At 43.9% G+C, this 20,199-nt stretch overlaps 1 protein-coding gene across 1 annotated transcript in view; it reads left to right on the forward strand.

Moving 5' to 3' along the window:
* Nucleotides 1–9,572: 9,572 nt before the first annotated feature.
* The window catches only part of PARVB (parvin beta), a 67,937-nt gene continuing 57,310 nt past the window's right edge, over nucleotides 9,573–20,199 (forward strand). Inside the window, exon 1 of the mRNA XM_069864819.1 lies at nucleotides 9,573–9,709. Within this exon, the coding sequence (XP_069720920.1) occupies nucleotides 9,595–9,709 (115 nt within the window). The 5' untranslated portion in view covers nucleotides 9,573–9,594. The remainder of the gene's footprint in view (nucleotides 9,710–20,199) is intronic.

Below are 20,199 nucleotides of genomic sequence, written 5' to 3' on the forward strand. Positions count from 1 at the left end.
TCTTTGTTGTTATGAGATAAAATATGACACTATGTTAAGAATGTCAATAAATATGACATATAAAAACATTTTTAATGGGAAGAATGGAAATGTTTACATACCAATATACTGTTAGTGTTTTCTCCCAGGAGTCCAAAGTTTATTTTGGTCCTGTTCATAAACTTCAATGTATCCTGTTGCTTTAAGAACTTCTTTTCATACACACTGTTATTAAAGACTGGTCAAGTGTAGTGCTTTAATACGTGAGAGAAGTCTAAGCCTAGTACCAGTTGACCAGTTTAGAGGGGAAGTAGCCTTCCGGAGAAGAGCAGATCTACCAAAATAGCCTCAGCCTGCACAGTAAGAAGCATCTAGTCCGCAAATAATTTTGAGAGGACTGTGATCTGTATGAGAAATAAGGGATCAATGGGTGGAACTTTGCTGAAAGCTGAAGATGCCTTTGAGGTACATCTGCTGACAGACCATGCTATACCACACACCACAGAATTGTCCAGTAAGAATAAAGGAAGAAAAATACTGTTACAGAAGCCTTTACCTAGGTCACTGTTTCCCTACCTGTAGTGCACTACATCAAAAGGTAACATTTTTACTGTGTATTTTAAGTGCACAAAAGCTGTGATGGTACATAAAGCCTTCCTGTATTCCTCCGGAATTCAACAGCATCTGGATTACACTGTCATTCTATAGAATGTTCATATGATTAGTGTATTCCCATTTGAAATTTGCTGCAGAGCCTCTAATAATCAGGATGAATTGGGCAGAAATTAGAATCCCACTAAAAGCTGCAGTAGTGCTAAACAGACTGAGTGGCAGAATGGTTCTGGACAAATCTGACGCAGTTCTCTTGGCTGACTGCATTTCTGGCCATTGAGTTTGTCTGCCAAAGGATAAAAGGCATAAAGAAGGCCTGTGGTCATAACTGGTTTAAAAGCATAGTATTTGCTTAAATGTGTAGGTTTGGGTATTGCTTTACCTATTCTGTAGTTGAGATGCTCTTGCTTTTATAGCCATGCCCGGTGTTTGCAGCAGTAAGATGGTAACGGGTGCCTCCAGATGTGCCCAAAACCACTGCCCACATGCTTGTGTGCTTTCATTTTATGTGAACAGTGCTGAGGTCACAAATAGCATCTGAAGCAGAATTTTTTCAGTGCTTACTCTCCTTTCTAGGGTGAAAAGAGGCCTGGGGAGGTGAGGAGGGTTTTTTGGGACAACGGCTGAACAGTCTTATTGATGTGTTGAGGGAACCTTGAGCCAGTGAGAAGGTAGTAGTAATGTGTGTGAAGCATGGCTAATATTTGTGTCACCAGTTCTAAGACAGTGGGTGAGGTGCTGTTCCACTTACATAAAAAAAGTTGGAAATGCTCTTTCTATTTGGAAGATCAGGTGGCATTAGGTACTGTTAATGAGTAAGTTTATAGGGAGCTTTGGGGGAAAGTGCAATAAGAAATTGCAAGGCTGGTAGACCGGAGGGGGCAGGTTAGTGGACATATTGTAACACTGTTTTTTTAAAAAAAAAATACGATGCTGACCTCAATAATGTGGAAGTGTGCTTCAACATACAAGTACATTTGCTAGTGTTCTTTGTCTTTTTTTAATGTAAGTGTGTACTTGATGCCAATGGAAATCCCTGCTGTAGCAATCCAGCAGTAGCAATCCTTTTCAGGAGGATTTTTACACAGCTTCTCTACCATGGAAAGGCTTTTGAAATTCCGTAATTGAATGTACGTTTTATGACAGCAGTGCAAAATCGCTGTTAGCAACTGCAGTGCTCTTGGGTGATTTCAACTTAATTGGGACAAGACTTTATGCTGAGTATATTCTGTGCAAGTCAGAGCATTCAGCTTCTATTGTTAAGCAAAAAATGCAACTCAGTCTGCAGCTGTTAGAGCTAATATTAAAAATGGTCTTTGTAAAAGTTTTTCAGCTAAACAGAATAGATAACAAAAATGATTCTGAAGAAAATCAGTAGCATCAGTTAAGCGGTATATTTCTATCTCAGTACTGATAAATAATTTTATTACTCCCCCCACCCTCAAACCCCAGATTTTCACTCATCTAGCAGACCAGGAAGAAAAATTAACTGTAACAGTGTCTTATGACTATAAAGTATCTATCATCTTAGAAAATCCATTTGGGTATTATTATAATAGAACAAGACTGCATGTAACGATTTCCAGTTTAAAAAGCAGGAGGCTTGGTTTTGCTTAATGCGTGAAGAACTATGAGAGACCAGATATTCAATGTCACCATTATCTTGTGATACATTTAATTACAGTAATCTCAGGTAGTCTAAAAATTTGAAAACTGTAAAATGCTGTAAGGCTAATGTAGAGGAAACAAAACCCTTCTATAAGAAAGGTGGTGAGCAATGTTAAAATTACCAAACTTCCAAATATTCAGCTAAATATTAGAGCTTACAGTTCAGGGCTGAAATTAAAAACTGATTTTGAACAAGGTTTAGTCTTTTTGGTGTAATTCTCCTTTTCTGGAAAGACATATCTGTCAGTTTTCTTAATGAATATACACTCACAAGAAATTCATCCCTGATGAGAGGTAGGATACCAGAGACAATTTTCTGGGATGTAGAGTGCTGGTATGTCATTCAGTATGGAAGGCTGAAACAAATAACATAGCTAGCCTTCCTCATAATTCTCTTTAGACAGAGTACGCACCTCAATCTGAAGGCCATCAACTCAGGCAGCAGCAGCTGTATCACTTCTAATGGCCATTAGCCAGTTATATTATTAAAGACTTAGACAGACATGATTAAAGTGTGTTCTTAATATCCTGTTTAGAAGAGCACTGTTTGTTTGAACCACTCTGACGTGACTGAAAAAGACTCCAGGTTTTGTTTTGGTTTTTTTGAAGTGTAATTTTACTTTCTGTTGCTGTAGGCTCTCTGTTCTTCCCTCAAACAACCCAGCCTCCTCTTACTTTGCATAGGCTGACATACTTTTCCTACTTATGCCAAAAATTTAAGCATTTCTTTACAAATCCGTATGACATCAAAGCTGGAGGTGAATGGATCTATCTGTGGGGTTTTTTTCAATTATTAAAAGACGCCTAAAAGTTATTACATCTTAAGTGCTGTACTTGAGTCAGTGAAATTTTGTACTGTACATTTGGACTGTGTGTATAGCTTGTGAACCCATTTGTTTGCTTTCTTGCTTGGAAGTTTGTACTCACAGTTTTTGACGAAGATTTCCTTAAAAATTCAGGTATGATAACTGATTGATTTTTTTTTTTCCCCAGAGGTTGGATAAAATTCTTTTTCCACATTGCCTTAAAGCTAAATGTAATCTAGGACTTCAGTATGAATTTAATGACACAAAAGCATCCACTCTGCTTCTCCTGTTGCAGGTTGACATTTATGTGTACTTTAGTGTTACTAGTTTTTACATATAGATTCAGAGCTTACACTGGTAAAGTGGCTCATTTGGCTTGTCCGAGCAGAATGCAGTGGATGTCCTTGCTAATTATTTAATTGTGCAAAGATGTATAATAACCGTAAATGAAATGAACAATTTAATCAATGAATGTCTTTCTATGTACCTCTTTGGCATAATTACACTACTCCTTTTTTTAAATCTCCTCTCCCAATCCCCCCTCCCCCCTTTTCCTGATGAATCGATTGTAATGTTGAATTAAAACAGAGAAAGAACTGCAGGGGCTGTTATTCACTGGATGTGATGTGTGTCTAGTCCTTGTCTGGGCCTGTTTGATGCATGGGAGTTGATTTTACCATCAGTGTTTGTGTTGTACACACAAGTCTCATAGGTCCTAAGTTCCACTCTGTTTGAGAGCATTCCTCAAAAAATCTGGAAGAGCTGTATTTGAATTAAATTATTTAGGAAATGATGCAACTTCTTAACACTCACAGTACTGGCACAACTGCTGCTAAAGGCTGCAGCAACACACTTCTGGCAAACCTGGTACTCAAGGAGTACGGCAGCTGGTTTTTTTGGATATGCAGAGACAGATCAGTGCAAAAGATGCATATATTCATACTATATGTGAATCTGGGTGGCAAACTGGGTGTGCATCTCATTAGCAACTCCAAGAGTTGAAATATTCACTAGCAAATGTGTATTAGTTGCAGTGTTGCTATTTGAACAAAGTAGAATAGCTAAAGTTTCTGGTAGGCTAATCGACTTCTTCCACTAGCAAGAGCACAAGGAAGAACTCCCTCATACACAGAAAATCAACATAAAACATTCATTAGGTATAGCCTGAGACCTCAAAATCATTTAAGTTAGAGGTGAATTTATAACTGGTATTGACCCTGCCTTGGCAAGTTCTCACAGCCTTTGCTATGGGCAACACACTGTTATTTCAGGAAGCAGAATGTGTTTGTTCTTCCGAAGAAGCAGTATCAGTAAAAAATAATAATCATCATTGCTCTTGTGGGCAAACACAAGACAGGCTTATCTTGCTATTAGGTATAAAGATGTAAGTATTTGCAAGAAGGAGGTTATTTGACTAAAACTGGGCAGTGGGCTGTCTAATTAAGAACAAACTGCTCCATTTTAAGTTTTAGGTTTTTTACGCATTCCAAAATCGGCACCACATAAAGTTCACAGCCTTTTTAAAAGCAGTGTTATCTGTCAGCTGAGGCAAACTTTTCTGTAGTGAAGCAAGACATTAGTGTCCTGGTGCAGCAGTAACCTTTAACAAAAATCAGAGCTGGTTAGGGAAGAGGTGGGCATGTGAGAAGAATATCATAGTACTTGGTACACAGGAACATGGAGCTGGGATAATGTGGAATGAAATTGTGTAGTCACAGCAACTTGCATCACGTAGGCATTAAACATTTAGTGCAGACAGACCCTTATAAAATCCCTTTCTGTGTGCCCCATGCAACACTGACTACAGGATGCTTCCTCATATCCTGCAATAAAGCCATATCAGAACTGAAAGCCATTGGAAGGTTTGGGACTTGCCAAGGAAGCAGGATGAGAAGTTGAGGTTATAACCAATGTCCGGGATTTCCACTTACTGGAATTGATTTCTGAAATGAGGAGAAAGGAACTTTGGGAAGAAACGAGAAAATAGATTTTGTGTAAGTTTCAGGATAACATATTGATGAGTGCTTAAAGAAAGAATTTATGCTTAAAAAAATTAGGCTGCAAATATAGGGCATATTTATCTTAACACATTTATCATATGAGCTTTTAAAGACCTCTGGCATCACCTTCTGCTTGTGCAGCTCTGAAATTTGACAAAGTGGTTCTTTTCATTCTGGGCAGTGCCACTGCATATGGGTCATGAAAATTATTAAACTGTATTGCACCCCTCCAAGACAGTACATTGGCTGAATGAGTGGTTTGGTCAGCAAAGGCCATTTCCCTTCGTGCCTGGCACCTTTGTTGTGGTCTACAGTGCCCCGGCAAGAAGAGGTGGACACCACTAGTCTGGTCTGTTCTAGAGGCTAGACCTACTGGAAGCTGGAAAATGTGCAGAATGCACTGTTGACCTAACGGTTACATGATGGCTTCCTTTGTTTCCTCAAGTTTCCAAGCGTAGTGCAGTTACAAAATTGTTTTTGCCTTGGTTGTTTTTAGAGAAGTCATACTTTCTTCAGAGAGGCTTGTCCGGGACATCCTGAGATTTTTTTAAAATCCAATTTTAAGCTCAAAGTTCCCACGGCTCCTGAATGAAGAAGCACAGCAGTGCAGGATCACTACTCAGCAGCCTGGCTGATAGAGCAGACCACAAGAAACATGGCTCACAGGAACAGCTAATGCCACTGGCATGGCCATTGAGAGCGAGATGTTAAAATCCACAATATATCTTATTTTGTGAGGTATTTAAGTTATGACGTAATTGACGTATTACTCCTGTTTATGCTGCTGAAGATGGCTACTGCCTTTCTGCCTTGCAGGATGGAGGGGAGCAAGACGAAGATCTGGCAATCACTCCATGTCAATGGTCACATCCAAGCCCAGGTGTGCAGCGAGGATAAGTGGAGAATAACCTAGCTGCTATGTCTCTGGCACTTGTTGCCTATCAGGATGACCAGACTAACCCCTGATCACCACCCCACCGCACCCCCCAACTTATCAGAGCAAGCAAGCACATATAGCAGAGTTAGGCTAACATGACACCATACCCATTGAACAAAGAACTGGAAGTGATCCTGAAAGCGGAAGTATTAATAAGTTATATTAATTGAATACAATATATATTACACTTAGATGACTTATAGATACAGAAAACAAGTTTTGTGTAGTTTGTTATATAACCCTGGAGTTTTTGGATCCTTACACCTTGGCAGAGGCTGCACCAGCAAGGCCAGGCCAAAACTAACCGCTGTGTCCCATATTGGCTGCACCACTGATGAGAGGTGAAGAAAAAGATAATATCTGGGCCGACCACCACCCCAGACATCATCACTTCATACCACTCATGAATGGACCTTAAGAGAACAAGCAAAGCAAGTTATGGCTGGAGCTTCCTCTCAGCCAGCCTGAGAACCCCCAACAATGTCAATATCACTTTACGGATCTGATCCCTGTGACCTCCGGGGTGTCTGCAAGTACTTCACCTGCAGCAACCTCATAGAAACATCTATAAAGACTTTGTTACTGGACTCCAGACAGGTCATACAGAATCATAGAATAGAATCATAGAATCATAGAATCATAGAATCACCAGGTTGGAAAAGACCTCTGGATCATAGAGTCTAACCATTCCTATCTGCCAATAAACCATGCCCGTGAGCACCTTGTCTACCTGTCTTTTAAACACTTCCAGGGATGATGACTCCACCACCTCCCTGGGCAGCCTGTTCCACTGCCCAATGACCCTTTCCATGTAAACTTTTTTCCTGATATCCAGTCTGAACCTCACCTGGCAGAGCTTGAGGCCATTCCCTCTTGTCCTATCACCTGTCACTTGGGAGAAGAGGCCAACGCCCACCTTTCTACAACCTCCTTCCAGGTAGGTCTCCCCTCAACCTCCTCTTCTCTAGGCTAAAAAACACCACCTCTCTCAGCCACTGTTCTGCCACGGACAGCAGTGAAACCCCTCCTGTCCTTTAAAATTGCAAAGGTGCATTAAAATGTGTCAGTTCAGTCTGGCACCTTCCTCTAAAAGCAACATCTTAAAAAAAAAATATAACTAAAGAAAAAAGTTATTGTGTACTCTTGAATGCACTTAAGAGTTGGATCCCTGAAGAGTTAACATGTACTTGAAATAAGTACTCATTCTATCATATACTGGGCTGCAAATTCCAGTTCAGAGAAGTCTGCACTGCCATTTGAAAGAGTCTTCCCAGTCCCAGTCATATGTTCCTTCCACCTCCTTTCTGCTGGCACTTGCCCTTGGGTGGCTTTATGTTCAGCCACACCAGAAAACTGGGCAGGGTGATATTGGGTTTGGTTTGTTGTTGTTGTGGGTTTTTTTGTTTTGTTTTGTTTTGTTTTTTAGTTAATTGCCTAAATGCCTATAGAAAAGCAAGAAGAAGCTGGAGGTGAAGGACAAGAGTAGGTCTTCATGACAGATATTAGCTTGGATTAAACCTCTCGTGGAACTACATGCTCAGAAAACTCTGCTATCTTATGCTCTGGATGTGTTGTGTAGTGTTACTTCTGTGTCAGGACAAGCATGAGAATCTGTCCTGTAAGCTGGGTGTGTGGATTGTGTGCCAACTTGCTTTGATCTGAATGTGTTTTTTTGGTGGGGCAAGGGCTGCTGACTGGGAAGTGCTTGCAGCAGCACAGCACGTGCATGACTTCAGGTACTCAGTAGTCTCATTAAAGTCAGTGGGTCCATTTCAGGAGCTTAAAGTTAAATATGTGCATAAGACTTTGCAGGATCAGAGCCTAACGTTGTAAATGTTTTAGGTCCTGTTTTTAATATGTGTTCTACAAAGCCTGTGTCACGCTCTCGGGTGCTATAAAATGATAAGTCATAAATTCGTTCTGTGGGGTCAAACCCAGCTTTCAGGGTTTGGCTGGTTTTGTGTGCATGCACTATGCTTATGGTGGCAGCAACACCGGGAAATCTGGGAGGTGGTTGCTTCCCTCTTGGAGGTGCTTGCGGGCCTTAGCAGGTGTGAGCTTGGCAAACATGGAGCCTACAGTCCCCCATCCCCTTAACCTTAAGGCAAGGGAGATGCCAAACCTAACAGGCAATGTGCCAGGAGGAAAAGGCAGGTTAGCCTAACAAAAGAGGTGCTTGGCAGCAAAATTAGGAGGGAAATCTGAATGCCAAGCAGAGCCCTGACAGATGGCGATACAAGTAGTTACTATTACAAAAAGTGGAATATTTTCGATTTCAGCTAAAGTTTCATCCAAGTAATTGGGTTTTTTTAAAGTTAGACAGAATGTCCCTCTGATAGCACATTTCCATTAAAAGTGTTTTTCCAGACATTGTTCATTCTTTGAAAATTATGTCTTTTGTTCAGTGTGGTCTGTGCTGAGAAGAAGAGCAACAAAGCTGGTGAAAGGGCTAGAGAACAGGCCTTATGAGGAGCGGCTGAGAGAGCTGGGGTTGTTTAGCCTGGAGAAGAGGAGGCTGAGGGGTGACCTCATTGCTCTCTACAACTACCTGAAAGGACGTTGTGGAGAGGAGGGTGCTGGCCTCTTCTCCCAAGTGACAGGGGACAGGACAAGAGGGAATGGCCTCAAGCTCCGACAGGGGAGGTTTAGGCTAGACGTTAGGAAAAAATTCTTTACAGAAAGGGTCATTGGGCACTGGAACAGGCTGCCCAGGGAGGTGGTTGAGTCACCTTCCCTGGAGGTGTTTAAGGCACGGGTGGACGAGGTGCTGAGGGATATGGTTTAGTGTTTGGTAGGAACGGTTGGACTCGGTGATCCGGTGGGTCTCTTCCAACCTGGTTATTCTGTGATTCTGTGATTCTGTGATTCTGTGAACAGATGTGTCTGCTTCTGTGATCACCTCTGTTTGGAGTTTTCTTCTTATCTCAAAGGGAAGGTCAGGCAGAGCTGGGCCAGCTCCAAGCGAGCTCATAATAACATTAAAATTAGATCCTGGAAAGTAACAGAATATCCATAAGATTTCTAGGGGAATTTATCCATATGCTTATAAACGGGAAACCCGTTCTGTCCCAGCTCTGGTCTCGCTGCACACGGTGGATGGAGATCGCTGCTCGTCTTGCCGAGCCCTGACAGAGGCTGCTGCTTTCTGAAACCCCAAAACGAGTCTTTGAGAGTTTTATCTACCGGCATTTTCGCCACCAGCGTCACGTTTGCCCTCGCTTTTGTCTTCTGCTCTAGCTGTAATGGGACCGCGCTTTCCTCTCCTGCTCTCCACCCCCGTGGGTCCGATCCCCCCGGTCTCAGCGCAGGGACATCCCACACGTTTGGCCTCCGCGTTCGCGGGGCCCCCCTGGGCGGTGGGCGCGGGGCCTCCTCCCGCGGCCTTCCCAGCCGTAGCACGGGGCGCTATGGCCGCCGGCCGGCTGCTCCCCGCCCTCCCCCGGCCCCCCGCGCGGCTCCGGCTCGCGCACCCCCGCCCCCCGCCGCCGGCTCCCCCGCCCGGTCGGGGCTGGGCGGGCGATTCCGCCGCTCCCGGGCTTTGTTCGGCTCCGCGGCCGCTCCGGGCAGCTCCCCCACCCGAGCCACGCGACCCATGTCCGCCGCGCCCGTCCGATCCCCGACGCTGCGGCCCCACAGGATGAAGAAAGACGAGTCGTTCCTGGGCAAGCTAGGCGGGACCCTGGCGAGGAAGAAGAAAGCCAAGGAGGGTGAGTTCGCCCGCGCGGAGGGGAGGCACGAGAGCACATCCGACCGGCGGGGCGGGCGGCGGCTCCCCCGGGCCGGGCCGCCTGCGCTGGGGGCGGGGGGCGGGCAGGAACCCGCGTTCGACGGCCCCAGCGCCTGCCCGGGGGCCGCTGTGGCTGCTTGTCCCGCCCGGGGGCGGTGGGAGCGCTCCGTGCGCCCGGCGGAGCTCGGAGGTCCCCGGGGGTCCCCGCTCCGCGCGCCGGGCAGCGGGACGTTTCTTCGCTACGATATGAGTCACAGAATCACAGAATCACCAGCTTGGAAGAGACCCACCGGATCATCGAGTCCAACCATTCCTATCAAACACTAAACCATGCCCCTCAGCGCCTCGTCCACCCGTGCCTTAAACACCTCCAGGGAAGGTGACTCAACCACCTCCCTGGGCAGCCTGTTCCAGTGCCCAATGACCCTTTCTGTGAAATTTTTTTTCCTAATGTTCAGCCTAAACCTCTCCTGGTGGAGCTTGTGGCTGTTCTCTCTCGTCCTGTCCCCTGTCGCTTGAGAGTAGAGACCAGCTCCCTCCTCTCCACAACCTCCTTTCAGGTAGTTGTAGAGAGCAATGAGGTCTCCCCTCAGCCTCCTCTTCTCCAGGCTAAGCAAGCCCAGCTCTCTCAGCCCTTCCTCATAAGGCCTGCTTTTTAAGAAGAACTTGTAAGGACTGGTCCTTGTGGCCGGCCGTAGGCTTGGCTGCGTACTTACCGGCTCCCCTTCTCATAACTCAACTTGCTGCTAGTAAAGGAACCCCTGAACCCGTGTTCTGCTGTAAAATAGACTTTTAGTGACCGGGGGCACAGTGGCATCCTTTCTTCTAATCTGGGAGCTGAGGAAACTGTGAGGGGATTATTAAATCCACCTCACTCCAGGCCCGCTTTATCCATAGGTTTTATGTTGGCATAGGTACTTTGCCCAGAGTGGTTTCCATAACCAAATTTATTCAGCAGGAACACCTAACCCTTGAGCACCAGGATTTCATGCATGCGCTGGGCTGTATCCAGTGTGTTCATTTGGTTTGTCACCACCCGTCCAGTCAGTGCCAGGCAAACAGGGAGGCATTGGCTACCCGATTCCATGCAGGGAGCCTGGAGAAGCTCCCTGAGCCCAGTGGACCTGCACTGGCATCGTGGCAGTTCGGTGGTGTCTGTGTGCCGCAGGCACTTTTGTCTGGATCCACCTTGGCACCGCACCCTGGCATGGTGTCCTGATATGGGCACATATGTGAGGCATTCTCACAGTCCCTGGTTACACCAGAGGCTGTGCGGAGATAGCACTGTTTGCTCGTAGCAACACAACTATTTTTTTCTTTTGTAGATAGGGAGATGGCGTTTTGCCACTAGATGTGATAAAGACAGTGCAGCCCTGTATGCACAAAGTGTATGTTTTCCCTGAGCATTGTCTCCTCTGAGGACAGCTTACTCTGTCCTCCTGTACTTCCCTGAGAGAAAATCTTGTGCAGAGAAAATCTCCCCTTGCATTATTCCCAGACTGTTGCTGTCTGCTACCAGGAAATCTGGGTATCCTTGCCTCACAGTTTACTGCAATTTTGACTTTCTGGCTGGTTAAAACTGGCCTTGGTTTTGTTCTGGTGTCTGATGAGTGTAGGGTAGGGATGTAATTAGAACTTCAGCCTCCTTTCCAACTGGCTGTTAAGTGAGGATATGTTTTACCTGTACTGAGTCTATTAAGTGCCAGTGTTTAGAAGGCAGCTTTTTAATACTTAAAAATAAAATATTTAGCCTCAAAACCTGGCTCAGTGAAATTGCTTCCCGTTCCTTCTGCTGACTATTTTGATGTGGCTTATTGTTGTTTCCTTTATTATCTATTTTTAATGAAGTTTCTTCAACTTGGTTTTACTGAGGAGCAGCAGAAGTGGCCGTGCCTTCCTGATCTCATTTGCTTTCGAAGGAAGATGATGGAGAATAATCTCCAACAGGAATGCTGACTACATGCTCTGAAAGAGTGTATTTCATTCAAAGGTGTCTTACAAGCTTAAACAGGTTGACAGCATCCCTTCTTAAATGAGAAAATTTGTCATCACAAGGCAATATTTTTGAGGTGACAGACTGCCACGACTGCTTTTGGCTAGGGCCAAGAGCTTGTTTTGCTGAGTTTGCCTGTTGCTTTGTTTATTCTTCCGCCTGCAGCTCCTGCAGGCAATGGCAAGGCCTGTTTTGGTTACTGGGAAACAACCGACTGCTGCCGTAACATAAAGCGTCACGCTTCTGTCAGTGCGATGAGGAGGAAACTGAAACACATGACACAGCTTTTGGTCTGAGTATTCCTTCTAACCTGAAAGTGTGAAGGGAGGAGAAACTGTCTGCAAAGCTCATGGAGCCACCTGTCTGGTGTGATATGCCGCAGTGCTGCAGGCGGCTGAGGCCTTTAATTTTAAGGGGAAATGGCTTATCACCCTTTTAGATTTCCCTCATTTGGAAGTCCTAAGGCCTGAGGAAGGCAGGATTTGCACTTTCTTTGCCTGCTGGGGTAGCTCTCAATATAGACTGCCCAAACCATGGCTGTGAAACTGGAGGGGACCCAAGGCTAAGTGGTGATGAGGTGGTGGCGTGGGGACTGCACAAGGGGGAGAGATGCTTGTCCGTGGCTTGTGGTAGGCTTTGGGTAGGCACAAGAGCAAATTTTGAGGCTTTTGATTCTGTTCAAAATGGAATCTTTGTATGTCAGTGTGAAACAGAAGTAAAGTGGAAGGTCATCTGAGTGGTGTTCGCTGAGTAAGTTAACAGACCGTTTAGGAGCCATGTGTTCAACTATTCCTGTGTGCTTGGGAAGCACTCTGCCCTGGGGTTTTTCTGCCTCCTTCCTTTTGGACAGTTTCTGCTGGTTTTCTCTGAAGTTACCAGCAGAGGTCAGAACGATCTTCCTGGACAAAATACTACCCTTTCCATCGACTCCTCTCCAGAGCAGCAAATGGAAATGCTGGCTATTAATTTGGCACGACCGAAAATCATTCTTGCCTCCTTGCTAACAGCATGAAAAGCAATCAAGCCAGAGGCCTCTTTGTAAATACTTCTTGCTGTCAATGCCTGTCTTTTGTATCCTAGTGTAAATACGGGCCTGCTATGTCCATCTCAACTGTACTCATATAATGACCTTTAACCTGGTATGTGCAAGAGCTGCAATCCAGTTATATCAATCCTTTACATCTTTGTGCTTGACTTCTGAGCCACACAGCCCAGAGATCCTTACAATGACACTGAAAAAGGTTTATTTTTGTTGCACATTTTTTTTAATCACGGCTATCAGCCATGTCATAAATAACCATGATGCGTGGCTGCCAACCCATGAACAATGAAATGTGAACACTTTTTGCTAACTAACATGCTGCAATCTATTTATAGAGAGGCTATGTTGGGAGATGAGTGTTCATTACGCTTATCAAGGTGGCCAGTGTAAGCTCACACCATTGCTTTATGACGAGAGGATAAATAAGTTTCCTAGGTACAGTGGTTATCATCACTGTGGCATTATTCAAAGTATTTGCCACAGCATATAAACAACTTTGCTGCTGCTCTTGCTTTAGCAGTATGATGCGACATCGTGGACATCGTGCTTTGTAACTGGCTGCTAGTAGGTGAGGTAGGGTTAAGATCTCAGGTCAAATTTGTCAGCATTTTAAGTCAAATTCTATTGATTGCTTAACTGTTTGAGGAAGCCTTTGAATTTCTACCTCAAACCTCTGCTTTGCACTTAATATTTATGTCTCTGGGTTTTTTTTTTGTTTTGTTTTGGTTTGTTTTGTTTTTTACAGCTGAACTGACTTATTAGGCAGCCCTGACTTAAAAGAAACAGCAGCCAAGATCATTTGAAGCCATTTTTATTCTGATTTCCTATGGAAGTACAGGATGGGTGATCTCACTGTCTGTTTGGCTCCTCCCTTCCTCTTTCTTCCTGTGAATATTTTTAACCCATAGTTTGGCTAAAAAATGCTTCCAAGAGAAGACTTCTGGTCTTAAGGATAATTAAATGATTGCAGATTGGGTCAATATGGGTGACTAATAAGTATGGAAAGACTTCAGTGGAGTCCCGCCACAGGAAAGCCTGTGAATGAGCTCTACCCTTACATAGAATCATAGAATAACCAGGTTGGAAGAGACCCACTGGATCATTGAGTCCAACCATTCTAGTAGAGAGCCCAGGTGGGAGGGAAACAGCTGCAGAAAGGATACATCTGTGGTAAGAGCAATGCATTCTTAAGTGTTACCATTGATCATGACACACATCCTTAGAAAAGTGAGATGTGTTTGTTCCAGTGGCCACTTGGTTTATCCTCGCCCCCCCCCAATTATGCTATGTGGAAATCTGCAAAAGTTTGCCTGATGTTTCTGCAATGTGATTCTGTTTTGGTGTATCTCAGGCTTTTGAGATATGCCACACCTCTAATGTGGTTACTAACTTTAGTACATCTGTTCAGGAGCAACAGAGCTTGCTTGAAATACCTTAGGAAACTATTGGGGTCCTGACAGGGTCCATAGCAGGATACAGTCAGTAAGCTAGGTGCTCCCTTAGCTTATTTTCAGACCCTGGTAAAATATGCGTTTTCAGATAGTGCTGTGTTTCATGTCCATCTGTAAAAGGAACTTTAAAACAAAATCTCCCCTTTCCTGTCAGTCTGTGATGTCTTTGTACTGAAATAAAGGAGGAGATTTGCTGCAAGCTTTGCTTCTGGCCTGCTTGCAAAGCTGTGTTTTCTTTTCCTCGTAACACTCAGTATTAAAGATCTGGGTAGCAGGTGTTTGGCTAAATAAACTTTCTACTATTGTGTCTGTGTATGTGTGTGTATATATATAGCGTATATGGAGGAGGCAGTGAGAGGAATACGACACACTTAATTGCTTAGTGTTGTTTCCCAGTGACAGGAACTGAGAGTGGGCATAGGGATGAGGAGACTGTTCAAGAAAAGAGCACTTTATTGTGCCTGATAAAATCAGTGGGGGGAGGCAGGGGAGGTAGACAACAACTGACAGTGCTACAGAGGGCAGAATTATTGCAACAGCAGCTGAATAATATGGAATTTTTTACACATATCAGGGGAGGTTAAAGTATCGTTCCTGGCGTTTGTGGCTCAGCATAGCAGTGAGACAACATTGCTTTGACAAGTTTGCTGTTGCATCTGCCTGCCGGCACACCAGTTTGGTCAATAGCTTGGTAGATGCATATTTGACTAGATGGTAAGGTTTTTCTGCCAGAGAAAGGTGGCAGTTGTTTCCTCTGTTTTGCAGGGAGAAAAGCTGAAGGGTGAGGAAGTGAAGTGATTTTCTCAAGGTCATCTGGCCAGCCAGTGACAGAGCCAGGGAAAGAAACTGTGTTTCCCAAATCCTTTCTGGTGCCCTGATCCTTAGGCAAAGGTGCTGCATAATCTGCCTGTTTCCCACAGCTTTACATATGCTAAAATCCATCTCCAAATTGTTCAGATGGGACTGCTTGTATATAATACGAGGGACTGCCTGATCCACTTTGGCTTTCTGGAGAGAAGAACATGAGGAAATATGCTCAAAAGCAGAATTAAATTGGAGGAAACAGTTTCTTTATCATTCATTTGAAACTGATGGGGCTACTTGATCTCATCTTTCATTTGAATATGGTATATTGAAAATAGTTACGATCACTTTTTAATGCTTTCTATTATGCAGTCTCCAGAGGTGTATCTGTGTAAACAGACTGCAAAAAATTAACTTCTCCATCTCAGTATGTTGCACCTTTGCTTTAGCCACTGCCTAGTGACCACTCTGATTTATAACAATTCTGTTTACCTTTGTAATGATCCTGAAAGATACCTGTTCAATAGATCCTAAAAAGATGTAAAGCTGTAAGGCATGTGGATATATGCACAGAAAGACTATGTGCAGACATGGAAATTCAAGTTCAATTTATTATCCTTTCTACTACTAATTAAAATGCAGGGAAACCTTTATTTCCAGTTGGAACCTGTGTAGCCTAATTGCCTGAGTTTCTCCAGTAGGGTTCAGGCAGCCCTCTGACCCAGTCTGGTTTCAGGCTTTTCTTGTTAGAGCAGTGTCAGTTCGGGTTCTGGCAAAAGCTTTACTGTGGATAAAATTTGTATCAATGTCTCAACTGAAATGAACTTTATGTATTTAGGAATCATCCTTTTAATCATGTCATGAACCATATGTTTTTCTCCTGTAACTGCAGCTAGGCTAGGGTGGGTTGCCCAACATGGCTTCAGGCACAGTCTCTCAGTGAGACAATAGTTTTGAATTACAGCTGAAAGTTTTCTTCCAGACAGGATGCAGCAAGATAATGTGAAATAGCTCTGTAGCTCTACAGTAGTGGGTTGAAGAAAGTGACTTGATGTTATTTAAGAAAAACAGACATTTTAGAGTTGTTTTCTTTCCAGAGCTGCAGTCATTAACATAAGCTACACTGTGTTTATCAACACTTAAAATTTTCCAAACCCACATTTTAGAATTTCGTAGAAGTACTAAAGCAAGGATTTGGAAAGGGACTCCTTTTTCTCCTTAAAAATGAGTCTGCCCTTACTTAAAGGCCCTTGTTTAGTAATACTTGTTTATTTTAATTTCTTCAAAGGATTTATAAATACTTATATCTTAGGAGAGAGTTCTGGAAGGTGGTATCTGGATATTTGTTTTGAGGAATATGTGGGTGAGCCTGGTGAGGGCTTCTCACAGACCTGATATGAATGAGAGAAGCTGCAAAGGCACAGCTTCATGCGAAGTCATAGAATCACTAGATTGGAAAAGACCTCTGGGGTATGTATGGCATACATGCACTGGCCCTTGCTTTATGTATTGTCCCAGCATCTGTGGTGTACCTGCCGCTGGTTGTTGTCACTTGTCACTCTGGGCCAAAGGGTGGACAGTGGAGGCAAGCGTAGTGTGCATTGTGGTGAGGAGAGAGGGAAGTGGAAGGGAAGGAGGGGCAGGGTGAGTGGTGGGAGAGCCCTGCTTTTCAGGGGTCTCTTGTAGGCTGCCCTCAGGAGGAGTGCTGGATCCTGAGACTTCCTGCTGCAGGATGGGCTGCTTGGTGATGGTGCATGCCATCCCTACGATCGCAGGAGGGGCTCTGTGTGCGTGAGCTAAACCAGCAGTTCTTGCATGGGTGACAGTGACCCCTCTTTATCTTTGAGGGTGGGCTGAGCATGGAGAGGAAGTGGGAGCAGGAACGTTTGTGTTGCACAACTCATAGGTGAGTGGCCAAGTGATCCCTCTAGGGTGAAGCATATTCTGCTCAGGTATAGATTTCCTCATTTGTACTCTCCTATTGGCCAAGTAAAAAATTGCAAACCAAAATTAGTGACTTCTGTTGTGCACATTTGACAGTTGACCTTGATGACCTTAGAGGTCTTTTCCAACCTTAATGATTCTATGTATGTCTAGTTTAGCTGGAAAAGTATTATGGCTAACATATGTGGTTTCAGGGTTTTGTAATTTGAAACCAGTAAAGTCTTTCTCTGAAAACCAGATGTGGAGAGAACATGCACACCTGGCAGTGTGTACTGGCTGACAACAATGGCTCTATATGCTTTGGGCCCTTAAATCACTGTTGCTTCTTTGTGGAGGACCATATATCCGCAAAATTAAGCTTCTAATTATAAACCTCGTACACACTATTTGTTTCCATGCACCCACTGCAGACCCCTCTCCAGAGCCCTTAGGCTGAGAAGAGGAGGCCATGGGACAGGATTCTGATTTTGGCTTTGCTAGTAGCAAGCAACAAGATCTTTGGGAATTCAGTTTTTCCTCTCAATGATTATTTCTGCAAATTAAAAAAGGCTTCTTTATAATCCTTGAGACCTGTCTGATGATCAGATATAAACTCTTACAAAACCTCTTTTCAGTGTAAGCTGCATTTCAATTATAAAACAAACAAGCTGTTCTGGCTTCTGGAATTCCAGTTCTTCCTTTAGTACTTCTTTCATTGTGTGGTTGAACCATAATGAAATCCACTGAAAAAAAAGAAGTGTATTCTCCGTTATAGCTGCCACATGGCCTTATCACTAGTTTTTAATTAGCTGTGATGATTACATGTACAATTTATTTGGAGTAAGGAATAAGGAAGGAGACTATGAGAGCAGGATGATGAGGAGAACCCTTCTGATGTCTGTATAGAGGCATGGTATCTTTTTTTACTGTGTTATAGATAGAAAAATGGGACATCCTCAGGAAGTGTCTTCCCTAAGTTTGTTTGACACGTGTGTTATTAAACAGATGCACACACTTCTGCCATTTAAAAATAGAATTGTTTTGTTTACTCTCTTGCATGCCTGGTCCAGCAGATGGATTTAGAAGATTTTCAAAATTGACAGGATTTTCTTCAGAAACGGTAGAATAGGCGAAAGTAACAAGGCACCCAGGCTTGCATTTTCTGCTTAATATTCCTCCTCAGGAACAGGGTTATAAAACTGTCCCCTGGCATTACTGTTTGCCACCTTGTCTGTGTATGGCTTCTGGTATTGTTACAATGAATTGGTTCCATTGGAAAATTAGGCAGGCTGCAAAAATGCTATTGCTATCACTATATCTTGGATCTGTACTGAATTTGATCTGACAGGAATCTTGACTTTTTAATTAGATAATTAAGTAGGCATGTATAATAGAGCCACATGATTTGGAAACTAGATTTTAATTGGGTGTAGGACGTCATACTCAAAATGGTCCCGCTGTGCCTGGAACAAACCAGATCTGTACAGCAGATCTGATGCTGCCAGCCACACAAAATGATAGGGGTTTTTTTTTTGGCATGTGGAAAGGGAGAAGCAGTCTTGACTGATCTCATCTACTGTGGCATTAGTCCAGCTACAGGTCCTTCCAAGAAACATGTCTTTGATTCTGTGGAGCTGGTTTTTTTGAGTGTCCAGCATTAGGGAAAGAGACAGAACATAATGGGAAGGGAAGAAGCATTGGCTCTAGTATCTGTTCTCAGCTGTATGGTTGAAGGAGAAAGGTATATATGTGCTTCCATAACATGTGTGGGAAAACGGAGTGCTTTTGAGTTTTTCCTGAGACTGCTGACCAGATTCAGACAAATAGTTTCCCTCTTAACCACTTATGATGTGCTTAATTAGACTGCTGTCTTGAAAATGCCCACTTTTACTGCAGCACTGCAGCTACACTAACACAGTGAGGGGCCACAGTTGAAATCATCACCGTGGATACTCAGGTTCATTTGGCTTCGTTTTGTTTAGTTTAAAAAAATAAACCATAGGGGTTGTTGCTCTGCTCACGTCAGTAGGAAGAGCAATAAGAAGGCTAGGGAGCTATGCCCGAGCAAGCCATGGCTCTGACGTTTAAGACGTTTGTTTTATAGTGTCTTTCCAGCTGTGTATTTCTGATTGCTTAATTCCTGTAATCTGCATGTTAACAGATCACGGGGATCAACATTTGCCAAGCTAGTTCAGCAGCCTTTCTCCATCAGCTCTTTAACCAATGAGGAACACGTGTGGATTTTCTTTTCTGAGGACAAACTGGTGAAACAAACTGTAGTGAGTGACTTTTTTTCCCCATGAAAGGCATTACGTGCAGATACCATACCTCTCAGAGTCTTGGTAGAAGGCATCCTCACTGGGTTCCTCCATTTGCTAAACAAATGTGCTCTTGATCTAGTGGTTGGTAGGAGGTTTTTCCAAGAATGCAAACACCATTATTTTGAAACTGTTTCAGCTGGGAAATCCCTCTTTTCTACCGAATGCAGAGGAGGTGGGCACTGTTGTGCCAGGGAGCCTGAATAATTTGCTGTGTTGCAGCATAATTTGCTGTGTTGCAGCACAGCTGGCTGTATGTTTCTATTATATTGGAAGAGTGAAACCGAAAGAGCCCCCTGCAATGATATGGGCTGGAGGCTGCCTTCCTGGGGGCAGCTCTGCTGGAAAGGCCCTGGTGGGCAGCAAGCTGACCATGAGCCAGCAGTGTGCATTGCTGTGAAGACCAACAATATTCTGGGGTGTATGGCCAGAAGCACAGCCAGTAGATTAAGCAAACTGATTATTCCCCTCCACTCAACACTCCTTAGATCCCTAATGATATACTGTGTCCAGTTTTGGACTCTTTAATACAGGAAAGCCATGTCTAAAATGGAGCACCTTCAGCAGCAGTGTGCCAGCGAGGTGATTGGGGGCTGGAGGATTTGTCATGTGAAGTGAGGCTGAGGGAACTGGGCATGTTCAGCCTATGGAAGAGATTCCTTCAGTGAAATCTTATAAGCAACCTACTGATGCTTACAAGGAGATTATTGAGAAGATGTAACCAGGTTCTTTGCTGTTGTGCATAGCAATGGAGAGCGACGACAAGTATAAACTGAAACCAATGAAGTTCATTTTGGTCAAAGAGAGAAACCTCCTCATGCTAGGGACTATGAAGCAGTGGGACAGGATCCCAGAGAGTTGTCTCTGCTCTTGGAGGTTTTAAGACGTGACACAATAAAGCACTGACCAACCTGATCTGATCTCAGAGCTGACCTTGCT

The sequence above is a fragment of the Phaenicophaeus curvirostris genome, chromosome 1 (assembly GCF_032191515.1).
Source record: "Phaenicophaeus curvirostris isolate KB17595 chromosome 1, BPBGC_Pcur_1.0, whole genome shotgun sequence".
Taxonomy (NCBI): domain Eukaryota; kingdom Metazoa; phylum Chordata; class Aves; order Cuculiformes; family Cuculidae; genus Phaenicophaeus; species Phaenicophaeus curvirostris.